Raw genomic sequence first — 19,712 nt, forward strand, 5'->3', positions numbered from 1 at the left:
CAATTGCTGGGCCCCTCCCTTGAATTTCCAACTTGCCTGGGGTGGAGCCAGAGACACTATTTCTACTAAGTTCCCTGGTGATGCTAATGATTTAACAAAAAATTTTAAAATCGAATCTGGTACTGCACTTTTGGTGCTACTGCTCTAACAATGAATGGTTCTTCCAGTGAGTAGGATGTGGTAAACTTCTTTGAGTGTCTGGTGAAAGCTATGAACTGTCTCTCTCCAGAAAAATGCACCTACAAGCATGAAAAAAAAAACAACAACACTCCAATGTACAGCTGGAGAAAACGCAAATCAACATAACCTCTCTGGTGGGCAATACAAAAATAATTATCAAGAGTCTTAAACATGTACATACAGTTTAGTTCATAAATTGCACTCTAAAAATTTTTTATTAAAAATGAAGGCTAAAAAACCATAAGGATAGTCATTAACACATAGTTTATAGTAACAGAAACATGGAACTAAATGTTAAATACATTTCTTCAAACTTTTAGAAATTTAATTCTGACAACAGTGTAGAAGACCGAGCACTCATACATTGAAATACTATACAACCACTTAAAATGGTACTCCCTGAAGCTAAGAGGGTAATTTCTGTAAGTCTCTCAAGCATGGGGAAAGGGTGGTGTATGATGACAAGGGGGTGATGTTAAGGATTCAACCATGAGTCCCACTTTATTTTAATATATTAATACTTACAATTTAAAGTTATTTGGCAAAAGATTCTATCACTTTAAAGAAGCTTGAAAACTATGAAATAAGAATAATTCATTCAGCAACATGGATGGAACTGGAGACCATTATCCTGAGTGAAATAACTCAGAAACAGAAAGTCAAGTATCTCATATTCTCACTTATAAGTGGGAGCTAAACAAAGGTTACACATGGACATATAGAGTGCAATAACAGACAGTGGAGACTATAAAAGGTGGGAAGATGGGAGAATGGTAAAGGCAGAAACATTATCTATTGGTTATAATATTCACTACTCAGTTGATGGGTACAATAAAAGCCCAGATTCTACTATTATGCAATATATGCATGTTAAGAAATCTGTACTTGAACCCACCAATTCTATAAATAAAATTATAATCAAAGAATAATTTATAATATAGAAAGATTATTTTCAAGTGGAAAACAAATTAGTAATGCAAAGTATGACTTTTTACTTAAAGATATGCCTATACCATTAATAATTTTTTGAGCAACTATTGGCACTCAACAATGTTCTAAGTATTTTATACGTATTAACTCATTTTAAGTCTCACAATCTAGTATCATCACACATATTTTATCTATGAGGAAACCAAAACTCTGATTAAATAACTGCTTAATGTTGCTCAGCTAATACATGGCTAATAAGCTTGTACTTTTAACTATATTTATTGCCTCTGGATAAACACTTATGCATTCTAAAAACTGTTAACAGTGGTTATCTTTGGGTGGTGAAATACAGAGGAAATTTAAAATTTCCTTTCTCTGCTTTCTGTGTTTTCCAGACTTTATAACATAATCATATACTGTTTTTACAATCACGAAAAAAGTCAACTTATTAAAACGAACTTAAAAGTTCTAGTCATAACTTGATATAAAAAAGAGAAAAAAGTATTTTAAAATGTAGTAATTTCTTTTTTTTTTTTTTTTTTGAGACAGAGTTTCACTCTTTTGCCCAGGCTGGATTGCAATGGCGTGATCTCAGCTCACCTCAACCTCTGCCTTCTGGGTAGCTGGGATTACAGGCATGTGTCACCACATCCAGCTACTTTTGTATTTTTAGTAGAGACGGGGTTTCTCCATGTTGGTCAGGCTGGTCTTGAACTCCCAACCTCAAGTGATCTGCCCACCTCGGCCTCCCAAAATGCTGGGATTATAGGTGTGAGCCACCACGCCTGACCAAAATGAAGTAATTTCCATATTACTTAAATAATAACCTTCTCCTTGGGACCTTGTACTTAGTCTTCCATTGCACTTCCACTAAGTCTGTTCACTCAGAAAAGAAAGATGTCAACATTTCAATACTTGGTGCTCAAGCTTTTCAATATATTCACTGAACTTATAACTGTGTACCATCCAACAGGCATCATGCAAAGTACTGAGTATATGAGGTTAACTAAGGCATAGTCCAGTAAGGGTAACACATCCACAGAAAGTACATACAAGGTGATATGTGAACTAACATAAATATAAGCAGAGTATCTGGGTATAAGGAAGAGAAGTGAAGGAATGATCAAAGATGGCTTTGCCTAGGTGTTGATATTTAGCTAGGTCTTAAAGAAGGTGGTCAATTTGTTACACAGAAAGCTGAGGGGCATTTCAGATACAGAGAGCATAGGAAGAAGACATGGACATGTGAAAGAGCATAATGTGTTTGAGGAACACTGAAAAGTTTCAAGGGGCTGGAACCTAGGTCAAAAAGGGGAGAGAGATGGACAGTTAGTCTGGTAATGCAGGTTGTTGAGGAAGCTTTATAGACTCCTCTACATTCAGCTAAAACATTCAATCATACAGACAGAAACCATTGGAAATGTGTATCAAGGGAAAAATTTTAAACTGGACTTAGAAAATTAATTCTGGTAATTAAACTGGCAATCAGTATAGAATATGAAGCAAAGCAAACCAAATCAAAGGCAAGTGGACTGGTTTGGGAGAACTTCACTGAATAAAGTCTATAGATTTTCTCTATCTGATGACTTTTTAAAACCAGTGCTTTCCCATCCATGCATGTACTTTTTATAAGTCAACTGGATGAAATGGACTCCAGTTTCCTTATGTATACAATTTTAAATGCTGAGCTAGTTGCCTTCCATAATCCTCCTTAGAGTATACTTTTAAGGTCTAAGAACAAGCCGCCACTTATTTCCTTAACATTTGACTTTAAGTAGAATTATATGAAAACTGCTTCTTTATTGTGAGACAATGGATACCGAATGGTATTTTTATAAGCTGCTAACTTTCTCAGGAAATCTCCTTCCTACTGGACAACGTCCTGTTTCATAGGTGTGATCACTGAGGTAATAAGGAGGAGTAAAGAAAGCATTAGTTGGGAAAATTTTTCTGTAGTATGAGGACATGGGTGGAAAACCTCAAGCAATTAACTGTAAAAGGGCATACAGAAAAAGATAATTTGCACCTTAAATTAAAACAGTTACATAATTAAAAAAAAAAAAAACCTGAGTACATACTATTTCATTAATCCCACTGAGTTTGCCTGAAGTAAGCTTTGGTCTGGAAGCAGGCCTCGGAGGTGGGACAATGGTGCCCACAGAAAGAGGAGTTGTGGGTCTGGCTGGTTGAGGGGAAAAAGAGAATGTGAAGAAAATCATTAGTATGAAGCAATCCTTACATAAAAACATTCTATTATAAAGAAACTGTTGGTAATCAAAGCTCATTTTTCAGGAGGCTCTTTTTTTGGATGTAATTATTGATGTTTATTGAAATATTAGGAATCTATCAAATTTGCTTTTTTGAAGTGACCAATAATATTCCTGAAAAAAAGTTAACTTTTCAATAAAACTGATACAAATTTTATTCGTTTCAATTATTTATACATATAAAAATTAAATTTGATACATTAGCTGATGAGAACAAACCAATTTAAGGTCAAAGGTCTTTTGTTTATTTTACAGATAGTAATTAAAGACCAAGCCTTTGAAGCTGTACCTCCAGAATAATATTATAAACTATAAATAAAATACATACCTTAATTAAACTTGTTAATTTGACTTTTAAGTTGAACCACACTGTAACATTTTTCAGGATAACATTATTTGGGATAATTAGATATTCTCTTAGTTTACTAAAAAAAAATTCCCTGAATCACTACAATTTTGGTAAGTGTTCAAAATAATAACTTTTCCTAAGTCCTATACAAATTTAGTGTTGAACTTTTCAATGCTATTTGCTAATTTTACAAATCAGAAGTAACAGTATTCTTAGTCACATCACAATGTAAATTTACTGGATAAAAGTCAAGTATACATCATCAAAAGTCACAAATGTATAAGTATAATCAAAACAAGAGTAAAAAAAGGGAAGTATACAGGTTTAAACCCTCTTTAAAATCATGTTTAATCGTCATTAATAAATTATTTTCAAAGCCCTTTGGTTCACACTAAAATGTGAGCTATAATTCATAGACTGAAAAATATAATGAGAAGAAATATATTCAGCATGTTTTCAAAGTTTAGAGATGTATAAAATTTAAAATATGTAAAAGAACCTAAGTATACACATGCGGAAATAAATTGCAAAGCTGAAGGCCTTTAATCATCAATGGAGGAATCAATCAATGCATGAAAGGAAGGTGCATAGAGGTGGTAGGAAGAGACCTCAAGAAAAAGGTAGTCACACAGGATTGAAAGTACATGCATGGGAGGTATGGAATCACTTAGAATACCATAATAAGAGATAAAAGATGCAAGCGCTATTATGCTTAAGGAAAACAAAAAAGCTGATAAATCAAGCTCAGATTCTGAGGCCACTGTCTTTTTCCAGTCAGTATCAGTTCTTTCATGCTGTACTCACACTTGAAGCTGTACCAAAATCTGAGGCCTATAACATTTTCCTGTGTATGACATATCTACTTTGATGATATGTTCATTATCAATGAAACTAGCACTAGTCTATGTTATTTCAAGCTTGTGAGAGAGTTTACACAGCAGAGGCATTATTATTGATCGAGAGGTCTGTCCAAATGGAACTGACATTGACTCAAACCAGCCTGGTAGAAGTATTAAGTTCAGCTTAGAATTTGCTTTTTGAGGAAAGCTAATAACAATACTTATGAACACCACTGTTTACAAATGAATCTATATTATATCTGCATATGTCAATTAGGCACTGCTTCTAGAAGCCTCTGAAGGAGATAACTGCAATTGTTTATGTTCTTAACTGTCCTGTGTTTTATTTTTTTACCGGTGGTGGGGTGGCATTCACTGCTACAAATTTCTATTAGAAACAGTGTTTCAAGAAATATGAATTGGCCTGTTACGTATTAAAAAACATAGGTGACAAGGGCTATTTTACATCTGCCCTCAGACGTTAACTAACTCGAATGTACAAAGCATGCTTGTCATACCATTCTGTATCAGAACAAAAGTGGAAACTAATCTAGAATCTAGAAGCAAAAATGATGATGTAGAATAAATAGCAGCAGCATTATTAGCTGCTTCTGTAGGTAAATTTTCAAAACATGTAATATTACAGCTAAGGTCACTGTGATCCTCAGACATGCAGCTGATGGAAGACATCTCAACCAAATATTAGGGAGCCCGTAAGTATTTTCAGCTTACAGTGCAATCTCTGGAATGCCTTCCAAGCATCACTGGAGTTATTAATTCTAACAAGTTCATCAGTAAAGAAAATCCACTGACTTTGCCACCATGAAGCAAAAGGAAACTTAGATCTGTGTTCTCTGGTGACGCTGTTAGAGCAGAATAAAATAGAGACTTAGGGGAAAAATCTGGTGATGGACTTTCTAGGCTCAGAATCTGACTAGGTTTCAAGTAAATTTTCAATTATCATACACTTAGGTAAATCAGTGAGAAAGTAAGTGAAGTTCCTACTCTGCTCAAGGTCAGATGAGTAAGAAGAAAACAACAACAAACTAGAAGCAACAGAAAAATTCTAGAACTAAAATATAATCCATATAGCCAAATAGTTATCTTGTTTTAATTATCTGAAACTAGAAAATTTAAATAATAATATATGGAAGAAAAGCATTAAATTCAAACTTTGTATTAATGAAGGAAAACAAGTAGGTACATTAGAAACTTAAAATGCTGAAGGTCCAAAATTATATGAAGTCAGAGTTATTCCTGTTTTCCTAGAGGAGCAAAGGTAACTATTTACAGTCAATACAAGATCTAAAAAGATTTGACAAGGTGGCAAAGCAACAGTGCTGTGTATGTGTGGTACTCAACAAAGTCTGTCCAGTGATAAAACTGCCCCAGGAAGTACATCGGACTAAATCGGTGTTTGAGTTAATATTTAAAAACAGCCCAGGCTGGGTGTGGTGGCTCATGCCTGTAATCCAGCACTTTGGGAAGCAGAGGCAGGCAGATCACGAGGTCAGGAGTTCAAGACCAGCCTGGCCAACATGATGAAACCCTGTCTCTACTCAAAACACAAAAATTAGCTGGGCAAGGTGGCAGGTATCTGTAATCCCAGCTACTTGGGAGGCTAAGGCAGAAGAACTGCTTGAAACTGGGAGGCGGAGGTTGCAGTGAGCAGAGATTGTGCCATTGCATTCCAACCTGGGTGACAAAGCAAGACTCCATTTTAAAAACAAAAAGGAAAAAAAAAACAGCCCAATTATTTTTCAAAAAATAATTTTAAAGTTTTTTTTGTTTGTTTTTTGTTGCAGAGCACAAGAGTTCAATTAATCCATGGGTAGAGAAAATAGTCTACACTGGCACTTACCAAAGGGGAGGTAGCTGTAAAATATTTATGTTAAATTTTTTAAAATACATATATCAATGTTTCTACATATTTGTATCTGACATAAACATGAATACTTATTTATAGTCTACATGGTATGAGATGCAACTGAAACTACTTTTCAGCCAAGCCATAATCAACATTTTAAAACATAACAACACTGGGATGCATAACTATGAGTTATTAACTGATTGGTTGAAATTATTTTTTAGCCTGCTTTAAGATGAGGCTAGTGATGAATTACGACTGTGAAAGACACACAGGAGAGCAGGGAATGAGCTCACAACCTGGATTTTGCTAAAACGTTAAAATGAGTACCTGAGTAGAGGATGTTAAGATGGGCGAGAAGTGGAATGCAAAGAATGGTGGGACAAATTAAGACTTATAACTAGTGAGTACCAAGCAAACAACAAAAGTGAATGAAATAAAAATTTAAGATAAAATGCTATTTCAAAATTTCACTTGGGGCCTGTTCTGTAAAACACGATCATCTCAATTATGAATTGATTAGTTTGATCAATAATTATATTCTGTTCAAGTGAAGACTTAATAGTAATTACTATATAGCAGAATAACTATCTCTTTTGAGCATCACTAACTTTTTTTTTTAAAGGCAAAACTTATAACATTACTTTTCATACTACATAGGCAGGTTTAAAAATGCATACTGAAATGAATTTTAAAACCAGCAAAAAGTTAATAAATGTTGTATCATTTCCTAACAGCTAAACATCAATGACCACTAAATGAAAATGAACCATTTTTTACCTGAAGTGATGGTGATATGAGCCAAACATTCTTTAGATAGGTAGCAAAAAGGAAGAAAGAGTACTTTTATAAAAAGAAAGGGACTGTACTAGAGAAAATGTCAAGAAACAATGAGCTGAATTATGAAGAAAGTTCTATATAACTAAAACATCTGTGATACCAATTTGAAAATTTTTATTAAAGACTAATAATTGATAATGGGATATTAACAAAATTTTTAAATACTGCTGAGAACTCCTCATTCTAAATACAAAATACCATTCTGACATTTTTACTAAACAAAAGAGATTTGGCAACCACATCAGTTTTCCTGTACAATTAACTTTCCTTATATAATACACACATAGGTTAATTATATAAAACTAAATAGTAATAAATGATCAATGAGAAAGGCTATAATGCCACTTCAGATTATTATGTTCAACTATGTATTGACTGCTTCTTGCTGTTTTACAACTATTAAGTGCAGATTAACTTCCCTTCAAAGGGTCAAATAGTTCAGTGTTTAGGGTTAAGTTTTCTTATAATCCACTTATAGTTGCTGTTAAAAAATATTTTGTCTCTAAACAGTCTAATTTTTAAAACCAATATTTAATTTTTAGTAATAAGGTATTTCAACATGGCTTTTTTGGTGTTGTTAATCTGCCAAAGTGCGGTAGATAGAACAATGACTTTAGAATAAATAAGAGCCAGGTTTGAAACTTGTCTCCATCATTTACTAGCTATATGATCTTGGAGAAGTTATGTATTACCTCTGGGCTTTACTTTCTTCATCTATAAAACAGGGACAGTAAAAACAACTTTGTGCTGCTGTTATTGTGGTGAAATTAAATAGAATGTGTGGCATTCCGAACAATGTTACCTAGCATGAACCAGACAGATTTAAGTTCTCCCCCCATGATTCCAGTGCTTCCTTAACTCCAAATACTGGATGGCAATTCTGAAGTCCCAGAGAACAAGGTAGAAGAAACTAAAATTGATTTTATTTTCTTGTTTTAAACAAGCAGTGGTTTCATTAAACATACATTTTTGATGCCTGCTTTTTGACTAATGAAAAGAGAAACTTAACATATTCTTGCCAAAACAACAACTAAAATGCATTCATCAACTTCTTTCATAAATTGCTTGGGAAGTGTTAAAGCCTTTCTAGAAAGCAGCTTGGCAGTATGATGGAAATTATCTTGTGACCCATAAATTTTAAATTGATACATTATTACAAGCATATTATGAGACAAATGCACAAAATTTGTTATTTCTATGGATGTTCATAATACTAGAAAATTAGATGCACCTAAACTTCCATCAAGAAAGAATTGGTTATACTGGTATGTATTTTGTATTTAAATTATCTATAAACAATAATTATTTAGATAATATGAAATGCTTAGAAATAAACATACCAATTTTTAAAAACACAGTATTTTACAAATTTTTATTGAGTCATAGAATAATAGAACGAAACTAGAATAAAATCATTTTATTTGGCAATACAGAGGACAAATTTTTAGAAATTTTGATCATTAACTACAACGCACAAATAGAGAATAAAAGAGAAAAAGCAACTGAAGTATTCCTTATTTACAAAACAAAACAAAACAAAACAAAAAATATATATATATATATTTACCTGATGATGATGAAGTTAGTGAAGATGAAGAAGACGAATCAAGAGAGGGTCCAAACAGGGGGTCCCAAGCAAGTAAATCACTGGTTCCTTTTCTACCATGATATTTTTAAAGCAAGAATTTTAACAATAGAATATTTTATTAGTATAAAATTTGTAGTCCCTTATTTTTATTTCATAGAAAGAATTCTAACAGCTCAATATACATAATGAAAAAGCTGGTGTAAGGTGCCATGGCTCACACCTAAAATCCCAACACTTTTGGAGGCTCAGGTGGGAGGATCACTTGAGGCCAGGAGTTCAAGATCAAGCCTGGGCAACATAGCAAGACCCAATATCTACAAAAAAAAATTTTTTTTTAATTAGATGGGCATGGTGGTGCATGCCTGTAGTATCCGGGAGGCAAAGGCAAGAGCACTTGAGCCCAGGAGTTCTGGGCTGCAGTGAGCTGTAACTACACCACTGTACTCCAGCCTGGGTAACAGAACAAGACCCTGTACCTAAAAAAGTTATTATCTTAAAATTTAAAAGTTGGATATTCTACCAGTAGTATATGTGTAGAAATTAATTAACAGATTTAACAGCCAACATTTGTTAGAAGCATAACCTAAGATAATATGAAGTTAGCAGAGGAGAATGGGGAAAACTAATTCCCATTCATCATGCCTTGTTAGACTCAACAACCTTGAGGGCTCAAGCACACATAGCACTCAATCCTAAACAGAAAATTAAAGTGGGTTAAAATTTTATAAGGCCATACTTATTGTCTAAGATAAAGAAAAAGAGTAAAGTGATTTTTTTTAAGCCCTTAAGTACAGAAAGGTGGCTTAAATATTTTAATCGTATCAAACTACCATGATTTTTAAACATTTTAGGAAATCTTACACACACACACACACACACACACACACACAAAACAGGCTCTATAATGAAAGTGCTGCAATTATCTAAGAGTACATCTGAACATACACCTACATGAAAGCACACTACACCTCATATGATAAAACCTAACATTGCAACTGCATAAATAATTCCTAAAAACAGGTTTAAACACTCAACAACTTATCTTTAAAAATGATACATCCAGTAAATATCACCACTGTGCTCAATTAGTACCTCAAAAGTATCAAATAATTGTAAACTACCTATTTAATTAAGCCTATTTTTACTTGTGTTTTATATTAACTCTGGCCAGGCTTGATGGCTCATACCTGTAATCACAGCACTTTGGGAGGCTGAGTCCAAGAGTTCGAATCAGCCTGAGAAACACAGTGAGACAGTCTCCACATACACAAAAAAAAAGTTTTTGAAAAAAATTGGCTGGGAGGCAGGGGTGGGAGGATTTGTTTGAACCTGGGAGGTTGAGGCTGCAGTGAGCCATAATCATGCCACTGCACTCCAGCCTGAGAGACAGTGTAAGACCCTGTCTCAAAACAGACAAGCAAAAAATAAACTCAGAGTATTCTTACAGACAGACACAGAAGTAAAAAGAGACTTATGCAACACTGGCTTAACATTTTTTATTTTTTTTAAGAAGAGCTGGCAACATGGCTTCTAGCCTCTCTCCCTTTTCAACTTGAGACAATTTTCTGTTTTGAAGCTTATGAAGTATACTATTTTACAAAGTCACAATCAAAATTGAAGGAAGAAATGACAAAATTCCCATGAGAATAACCAGCTGAAATACAGATATGTATGAACTTAGGGTTTCATCATTTATTTAGAAGTAGTGAGGCTACCAAAGCCAACTGTGGTTAAATGGATTTTTTTAACTGTAAAAGGACATATTACCAAGTAAGAAATAATTTTAAACTTCTAAAAACTCCAACATCGCATTTAACAGCTTAGAAAACAGGATGATTAATAAAACTATACTGTAGCTGAAACTATACAGCAGGCATCCCCAAACTTTTTACACAGGGGGCCAGTTCACTGTCCCTTAGACTGTTGGAGGGCCGCCACATACTGTGCTCCTCTCACTGACCACCAATGAAAGAGGTGCCCCTTCCTGAAGTGCGGTGGGGCGCCAGATAAATGGCCTCAGGGGGCCGCATGCGGCTGCCTACGGGGCTGTAGTTTGGGGACGCCTGCTATAGAGTTAATAAAACTCTAGAAAAAAGGACAAAAGGATACTTAAAATGTAAATGTGGTGTGGAAGAAGGGATGAATAGGTGTAGCACAGAAGATTTTCAGGGTAGCAAAAATACTCTGTATACTATAATGATAAATACATGCCTTACATGTTTGTCCAACACCAAGAATGAACCCTAAAGTATACTGTGGACTTTAGGTGATTACGATGTGTCAATGTAGGTTCACAGATGATAATAAATGTACCACTCTGGTGAGAGAATTTGACTGTGAGAAAGACTGGGCATATGAAGGGGCAGGGAGTGAAATCTCTGTGCTTTCTGAAATTCAATTTTGCCATGAATCAAGCACTGCTTTAAAAAGTTAAGTCTGTTTTTTAAAAAAATTAAATATGGAAACTTACTCATTGGGTGGAGCAGATGGCTTTGATTTTGTTAACTCCTCATCTAATTAAAAAATTAAAATATGAAAAATTAAAGTCTTTATATTTCATAATCTGAGAAATATTTTAATAAAAAAGAAACTCTATATACATATCTCAACAATATAACCATTAACAATTTTTGAATTGATAATGTAAACAAACAATAATGAAGAAAAGGTAAATAAGATTTTAACAAGTTTTCTATTGTGTACATTAAAATAACTGAAATTCTGCTAAATCTTTATTTCTTCTAATATCTTTAGTAAGAAATTACTTGTCAATTAAACTATGATAGTCATTAGAATTGCTGTTTAAGAAAGAGAAAATATGTGGGCTACAACTTTAAAAACTGAAAAAATGTTTAAATACATAAATTCTTAAGAATTTTAATTGATAAATCATGAATGCGTTTTTCAAGTTCTAAGAATATTATTATTGTTATATTGACAAAAATTATTAACTCTTGAGGATGTCAGATTTTGAAAAATTAAGAGCCTTATAGCAGCCTGAAGCAAATCTCTGTAAGATCGTCTGTTTTGCTACCTTTGCATTTGTAACATGATTCATTTTACAAGCAAGTGGTAAACAGAGAAATAGCATCATTAATGCAAAACTCATAGTGGTGCATAAGCAATTTTTGCTGCACCTTCATGTTTTCTTTGCATCACTAAGCAATACCTGATGAATGCAAAGTACATCAATATGAGTAACTTCCACAAACTATGGAGGAGTATCACAGTACCCGATACCCATTCACTCTACATTCTTCACTTGGCTCGGTTTGGTTGGTTGTTCTACCTCAGTATTTATTGTGATATTCTTCAATATTTCTGCATTTTGCTCTCATCTCCACTACTCAGCACCCTCCATTTATCCTCATTTTCCTCACACCTCCTATTATTAAGCTACCATAACATTTCTTTATTTCAAGATAAAATCCTTACTTTTATTTATTTTGATATTTATTACTAATTTACTAGGTCTTTTAAACTGTTAGAATTTTTATTAAGACTGACATTAAGGTTTTTGTTAAGTCTTCTGTTAACAAAATTACATCTTCTGAATGGGCTGCTTCAACTATTTTTCCCACAACCCTTGTTATTTTTAATGCATGATTCTGCAAAAGGTATTAGCACCCTAGAAAAGTTTTCAGTATAATTAAGTTTTTAGTATAATTAAATTATAATAGAATTTATAATTCTGACCTAACTTAAAAATAGGTAAAGCTAAATATTACTCATCTTACAAATACCTTCTGGTTTTTGTGAAACAGTTTAACATTCTTAATCAGAAGTTATTTTTTGGCTTTGGTGATTCCTGAAAAATGTTGTAGCTGTATATTAAAGTTTGAAGCATGTCTCTTAGCTCTACAGGAAATAATACAGACAAGTTGTTTTCTTTTTAAAATAATTATCCTTCTAGCCATTAGGTAGGGCTTATGATGAGAAAAGATCATTTATTGCTATAGCTACATAAGGCTAAAAGATTAACAAATTGCCTTATAAATTTTAATAGACATAAAATAAGCAATTCAAATGTCAGACTTACTAGACAAATTCCGATTCATCTGTACCTAAAAAAGAAATGCAAAATAGGTACCATGAAACAAATTAATTTAGTTTGATAATGAAATATTTGTAAAACATTAATACTGGGAACATAATTTTAAGTTGTTTTTAGTACATCTGCCCAATTGTAAAGTGTACTTACATAATATATATATAGAAAAAAACTTTCAGTAGTTTTTGTTTTATAGTAAAAAAAAAATGTAGTTTTAATACCTACTGTTTTTAAAATATTAAAGCAATATCTACAGCAAAACACTAAAACTTGCTAATCTAAAAATTTAATACAAATATTTTGAAATTCAATCCTCAAAAATTACAATGATTTTAAAAGTCAATGGGCAAAAATATAAAATCTTGTACTTACTGGACTGTGTCGCTAGTAGTACATGGAAGAAAAAGAAAGTTAATTTAGAATTCTGAATACTGTATCTTTCTGCTCTAATAATTTATCATTCCCTATTCAATCATATCTAAACTATATATACCTTAAAACACATACACTGTCAGGTGGGAAAATGTTAAGCAAACTAGGCAGCAAAATATATTCAGATATAATCTTTTCTAACCCAATATTAACTATTAAAATTGTTCTGATTATTTTCTGATTATGAATTAATATATGTTCATTGTTTTAAAAATAAACAGAAGAGACAAGAGTACAAAAGAGAAAATTTAAAACTATCCACGATCTCACTACCCAGAGATACATGGTACATGCTTTACATTTTGGTATATATACTTCTAGGCTTTTGTTTTAGATATTTACATACATATTTTAAATTAGTTATGCTGTTACATAATATACATTTTTTTTTTTTTTTTTTTTTTTTTTGAGACAGAGTTTCGCTCTTGTTAGCCAGGCTGGAGTGCAATGGTGCGATCTCGGCTCACCGCAACCTCCGCCTCCTGGGTTCAGGCAATTCTCCTGCCTCAGCCTCCTGAGTAGCTGGGATTACAGGCACGAGCCACCATGCCCAGCTAATTTTTTGTATTTTTAGTAGAAACGGGGTTTCATCATGTTGACCAGGATGGTCTCGATCTCTCAACCTCGTGATCCACCCGCCTCGGCCTCCCAAAGTGCTGGGATTACAGGCTTGAGCCACCGCGCCCGGCCCAGCATAATACACATTTTCAATGGTTTACAACCTCATACTTCATATATACTCACCATCTTTTTTCTTTTGTCTTTTTTTTCCTTTTGAGACAGAGTCTTGCTTAGTCACCCAGGCTAGAGTGCAGTGGCCACGCAATCTCGGCTCACTGTAACCTCCACCTCCCAGGTTCAAGCGATTCTTCTGCCTCAGCCTCCCGAGTAGCTGGGACTACAGGCGCGTGCCACCACACCCGGCTAATTTTTTGTACTTTTTTTTAGTAGAGACGGGGTTTCACCATGTTAGCCAGGATGGTCTCAATCTCCTGACCTTGTGATCTGCCCACCTTGGCCTCCCAAAGTGCCGGGATTACAGGTGTGAGCCACCGCACCTGGCCCTATATTCACCATCTTTCAAGCAACTTTGTACTTAAACATTAATCTTCATGTTAAATCGTAATGATACAATAAAACCTCATTTCAAAAATATTTTTGGTAGAAAGAAAATAGTTCTAAAACTAAATTCTGAAGTACCTGACTAGGAGAAAACTACTTTTTTTCCCCCAAACAAATACATGTAACTACTTAAAATATATAATTAGACAACAATACGAAATGGTGAGAACCTGTATTCTTCAATATCAAGAACAGATTTAATGTCAATCATAATGATCACATATAGACATAATTAACTGTTACCCTAGGACATGCTTTTTTCACATAGTGTAACGTTTTTAAATTTAAAATTGACATCAATGAGAAAAAAAATTAGTGTGGTAATGTTTTATTTTCCCTTCAAATCCTATTAAATACAGTATTTTAGAATTGAGGAATTAACTGTTACCACTAAGAACAGTTAGTAAGATCTTGTATGAAAAAATAAATGTTACAGTGGCAGACGAAAAAAAAAAGCAAATATATAATTTAATCTTTAAATTCATTTTTATGGAATTCCCTCTTACATAAAGCTCACAAAACATGGAAGAAAAACTTCAAAATTAGATGAGGCAAAAATTAATACTGCCAATTCAAAGAATTCTACCTGAGACACACAGCACTATTTATGAAATGTAACAAATAGCAGACATAGTGAGTTTTTGACATTTTCATTTTCTTGTAAAATACTTTCAAATGAAAGTAAAATTAAGCCAAACTCAATTTATTTGCCTGTTTAAAAATTATAAGCTAAGTATTTCCTAAGCCAACATGCTTAACAATTGCTAGGTAATGTTTGACCAGACACAGGTAGGAAAGAAAAATAAAGGCAAACATGTTCATACTTACAGATACTGCTGGGGAGAGTGTTATATTCCCTATAGATACTTTTAATTCATCCAAAGAAGCCATTGCGTGATGTGAGTTATTTGGATGGATAGGCTTAATTTCTATCCGATATTTCTTTGGTTCTTCATCTTCAGAGTCAGAATCACTAGATGAATAGAAATGGTTCTCTTTGGTATGTGGGTTTCAGTTAAAGAATTGTTTTAAAATTACCTAAAACATATAACCAGTTTTTCACACATTTATTTTTAAAAAGGAATGAAATCTTTAAGAGTAAAACAGACTTTAACAGAAATAAGACTACTAACTTTTATTAATAAAAACATGTCAAGGCAGGGTGTGGTGGCACACACCTGTAATCCCAGCACTTTGAGAAGCCAAGGCGAGTGGTTCACTTGAGGTCTGGAGTTTCAAGATCTGCCTGGCCAACATAATGAAACCTCTCATCTCTACTAAAAATATAAAAATAGCCAGGCGTGGTGTGCATGCCTGTAATCCCAGCTACTTGGGAGGTTGAGGCAAATGAATCACTGAAACCCAAGAGGCAGAGGCTGCAGTGACCGGAGATTGTGCCCTGCGTTCCCTCCCAGGCAACAGATGAGACTCTGTCTCAAAAAAATAAAAAGTCAAATGACAAACAAGAAATCACATTTTTAAAAACTGGAAAAGGCTTTAAGTAATACATGATTTTCTTATAACTGTCTACTTATATGCCAACATGATCCATAAGAATGCCCAGATGATGAAAGGATATCATTCTGATTTGTTTCTGGTTTAATACTGTAGCCTTCTTCATCTACATCGGGAATGTTCTAAAGGAAAAAGAAAAAAAAATACTATAATGACAACTCCAATGTACAAAATTATTAGAGATTATCAAAATAGCCTCAAGTATTACTAAGGAACTAAACCACTTATCAAATATCAACAGGTTAACGAAATGATTAACACTGAAGAAAAATTATATCTTTTTTAGTTAATTAGCTTCAAATCACACTCCATGCTTTGGACATATGAAGGAGGAAAGACCTGCAAAATGAAACAGGAAAAACACAACCCACAATTTCAGGGCAAGAAATCACCAAGGTGGAGACAAATTCAGACTGTTCAAAATCTATAGTTTTTGTTCTAAATGAGGAAGAATAAATGAGTTAAAAAACACTATCCTGTGATTTGAAAGCTATTATCAAGCTAAATATTCTGATTGTTATAAGCTCTACGGAAATACAAAATCTAGCATTTCCTTAAGCAGTTTAAAGTCTGGATGAACTACCTAAGACAAACCATTAACATCTGCCAATATCCCATAAAGAGTGACAACCAGATACCATGTAACTCATGAGAGGCAGCCCTGACAAAACAAAAGCAAAAAAACCTTGAACCTGAATCTGATCAAGCCTCTGGATCAAAATGCCAATTTAAATAATATAAAGAAGTAAAACATAATACAGTAGGGCAACATAATCAGCAAAATTCAGACTATAGGAAACTATAAAACAAACCACCCAGTCTTGCCAATAAAAACACAGAAAGCTAAACAGAGAAGGAGGGAAGGGGAACCTACAGATCAAGAGACTTAAGACATATCAACAAATTCAAACAAAGGATAATAAAATGGACATCACATATAAATATAAATTTGAAAATACTAAGGAGTTGTAAATTATTTCTAGATGTGATGATATTGTGATTATGTTTTAAAGATATATGTAATGTAAATTCAGATGAAATTATATTATTCTAGAATTTGGGCAGAGGAAATGGATGGGCAAGATTGGCTAGGGCAAGTTGTTGAAGCTGACCGATAAGAGACAGCCCCAACATGAGAGACCATGATAATATTATTAACATATATATTTGCATTTGTTTAGAATTCTTCAAAATATAAAGATAAAAATAGGCCGGGCGTGGTGGCTCAAGCCTGTAATACCAGCACTTTGGGAGGCCGAAGCGGGTGGATCATGAGGTCAAGAGATCGAGATCATCCTGGTCAACATGGTGAAACCCCGTCTCTACTAAAAATACAAAAAATTAGCTGGGCATGGTGGCTCGTGCCTGTAATCCCAGCTACTCAGGAGGCTGAGGCAGGAGAATTGCTTGAACCCAGGAGGCGGAGGTTGCGGTGAGCCGAGATCGTGCCATTGCACTCCAGCCTGGGTAACAAGAGTGAAACTCCGTCTCAAAAAAAAAAAGATAAAAATAATCTAGCTGGGCGTATTTAAAAAACCAGAAGTTGCCTAACTATTATGACTCAGAAATTAGTTTTAATGCATTTTAACAGCTTCAAGAAGGAGTTTTGTGGTCACATAAAATTCCCATAGATTGAAAGAACACTGCAAACAAGGACAAATAACATACACAAAGACACGGAAAGATAAACAAACGTTCAGTTCAGGTGTTCAGAAAAAGATTTTTTTCAAGTTAAAAGGAACTAGGCATGCCTGAAAGCAGAAGAGGAGCCAATAAACACTACAGATATCACAGATATGAAAAATAAAATGAGAACAAGGTACTCTAAGAGTCAAGAAAAAAACAGGATAAGACAAAGAGACACCTGTACCTAAAGGACTAGGAGAAGATAAAAAGAAGAGAACAGGTTATTTGGATAGGAATGGCAGCAACTTTGTGGATAATCAATTTTTCACTCAAATCCTCAAAGTAAAAAATAAAAGGTTAAGACTATGTGTATCATTGGGTGTGGTGTGGTAAAGTGAAAGGACTGAGAATGTAAATGAATGGAAATACAAACCATAAGCAAAAAACAAACAAAACAAGAAATAAAAGAATACCAAGAAAATTAAAACTACATTTTTAATTCAATAGCTTGAAAATATACTTTGTTGGTGAAGCTGTGGGGGAAATGCACATTCATACTTTGTGAGTATTAAAAAAAATTGGCACAACCCCTAGAGAGAAAAATTTGGCAATGTGTAACAAAACTACGTAAATATTCACTCTTTAACACAGGAATCCCATTTCTAGAAATTCACCCTCAAGACACAGCTCCAACTATTTAAAAATACATATGCACAAGGTTATTCATTGAAGATTATTTGTAACCTGTAATTATTAGAAATTACCTAAATGTCCAAACACAGCTGAATATATGGTACATACACAAAATGACGTAGAGCCATCCCTCCGTATCTGCAGGTTTGGTTTCAGTATTTGCATGGATTCAACAAATCACAGATTGAAAATATTTTTATTTTATTTAGTTAGTTAGTTTTTTCAGACAGAGTCTTGCTTTGTCGCCCAGGCTGAAGTGCAGTGGCCCAATCTCAACTCCCTGCAACCTCCACCTCCCAGGTTCAAGTGATTCTCCTGCCTCAGCCTCCCTAATAGCTGAGATTACAGGCATGCACCACCACACCCAGATAATTTTTATATTTTTAGTAGACAAGGGGTGTCACCATGTTAGCCAGGCTGATCTCAAACTCCTAGCCTCAGGTGATCCACCCACCCAAAGTGTTGGGATTACAGGCATGAGCCACTGTGCCCAGCAAAAATATTTTTAAAAAATAAAAAATAAGCTGAGTGCAGTAGTTCATGCCTAACCCGAGTACTTCAGGAGGCTGAAGCAGGAGAATTGCTTGAGACCAGCAATATGGGCAATATAGTGAGACCTCATCTCTACAAAAAATTAAAACATCAGCTGAGTATAGAGACATGCATCTGTAGCATACTAGGGAGCTGAGGCGGAAGGATTGCTTAAGTCTGGGAGTTAGAGGTTGCAGTGAGCCCACATGGTGCCACTGCATTTCAGCCTAGGCAACAGAGCAAAACTCTGTCTCTAAATAAATAATTAAATACACAAAACATAAATCTTTTAAAAATACAATAAACAACTATTTATAATACCCATTTACATTGTATTAGGTATTGTAAGTAATCTAGAGATGACTGAAAGTATGACAAAGGATGTGTGTAGGTTATATACAAATACTATGACAGTTTATAAGGGACTTGAGCATCCAGTAATTCTGGTATCCTCAGGGGGTTCTAGAACCAATCCTGCGAGAAACTGAGGAACGACTATACTATGCAGCTGTTAAAAGAGAAAAGAGAATGAGAAAGATTTGTATGAACTAATATGGAGTGACTGCCAGGAAATACTGCTAATTTTTAAAAAGCAAAGTAGTAAACAACATATAGTATTATAACTTTTAAGAAGGGCAAATAAAAACATAAATATACTCCATCTACTTATCTTTATTAAAAAAAAACACAGAAAGGATAATTAGAACACAATAAAGTTGGTTACCTATAAGGAAGGGCAATGGGATAGAAGGGATACAGGAAGGAGGAACACTTTTCTGATTATGGTTTTGTGGTTAGATAAGAAAATATTTGATATTTTGGGGCAATATACACTTAAGTATTTAGAGACAAAGGGCCAGAATACATTTAATTTGTGTTCAA

At 34.0% G+C, this 19,712-nt stretch overlaps 1 protein-coding gene across 2 annotated transcripts in view; it reads right to left on the reverse strand.

The window, feature by feature from the left end:
* The window catches only part of FCHO2 (FCH and mu domain containing endocytic adaptor 2), a 125,278-nt gene that overhangs the window by 23,353 nt on the left and 82,213 nt on the right, over window positions 1–19,712 (reverse strand). The window contains exons 12-19 of one of the 2 annotated variants that reach the window (XM_074384847.1): window positions 16,042–16,102; window positions 15,294–15,466; window positions 13,284–13,295; window positions 12,900–12,924; window positions 11,331–11,373; window positions 8,840–8,931; window positions 7,213–7,242; window positions 3,189–3,292 (exon numbers count right to left, since the gene is read on the reverse strand). In XM_074384847.1, coding sequence (XP_074240948.1) covers window positions 3,189–3,292; window positions 7,213–7,242; window positions 8,840–8,931; window positions 11,331–11,373; window positions 12,900–12,924; window positions 13,284–13,295; window positions 15,294–15,466; window positions 16,042–16,102 — 540 coding nt within the window. The remainder of the gene's footprint in view (window positions 1–3,188; window positions 3,293–7,212; window positions 7,243–8,839; window positions 8,932–11,330; window positions 11,374–12,899; window positions 12,925–13,283; window positions 13,296–15,293; window positions 15,467–16,041; window positions 16,103–19,712) is intronic. The other variant, XM_074384852.1, reaches the window with a different exon arrangement.

The sequence above is a fragment of the Saimiri boliviensis genome, chromosome 1 (assembly GCF_048565385.1).
Source record: "Saimiri boliviensis isolate mSaiBol1 chromosome 1, mSaiBol1.pri, whole genome shotgun sequence".
NCBI classification, from domain to species: domain Eukaryota; kingdom Metazoa; phylum Chordata; class Mammalia; order Primates; family Cebidae; genus Saimiri; species Saimiri boliviensis.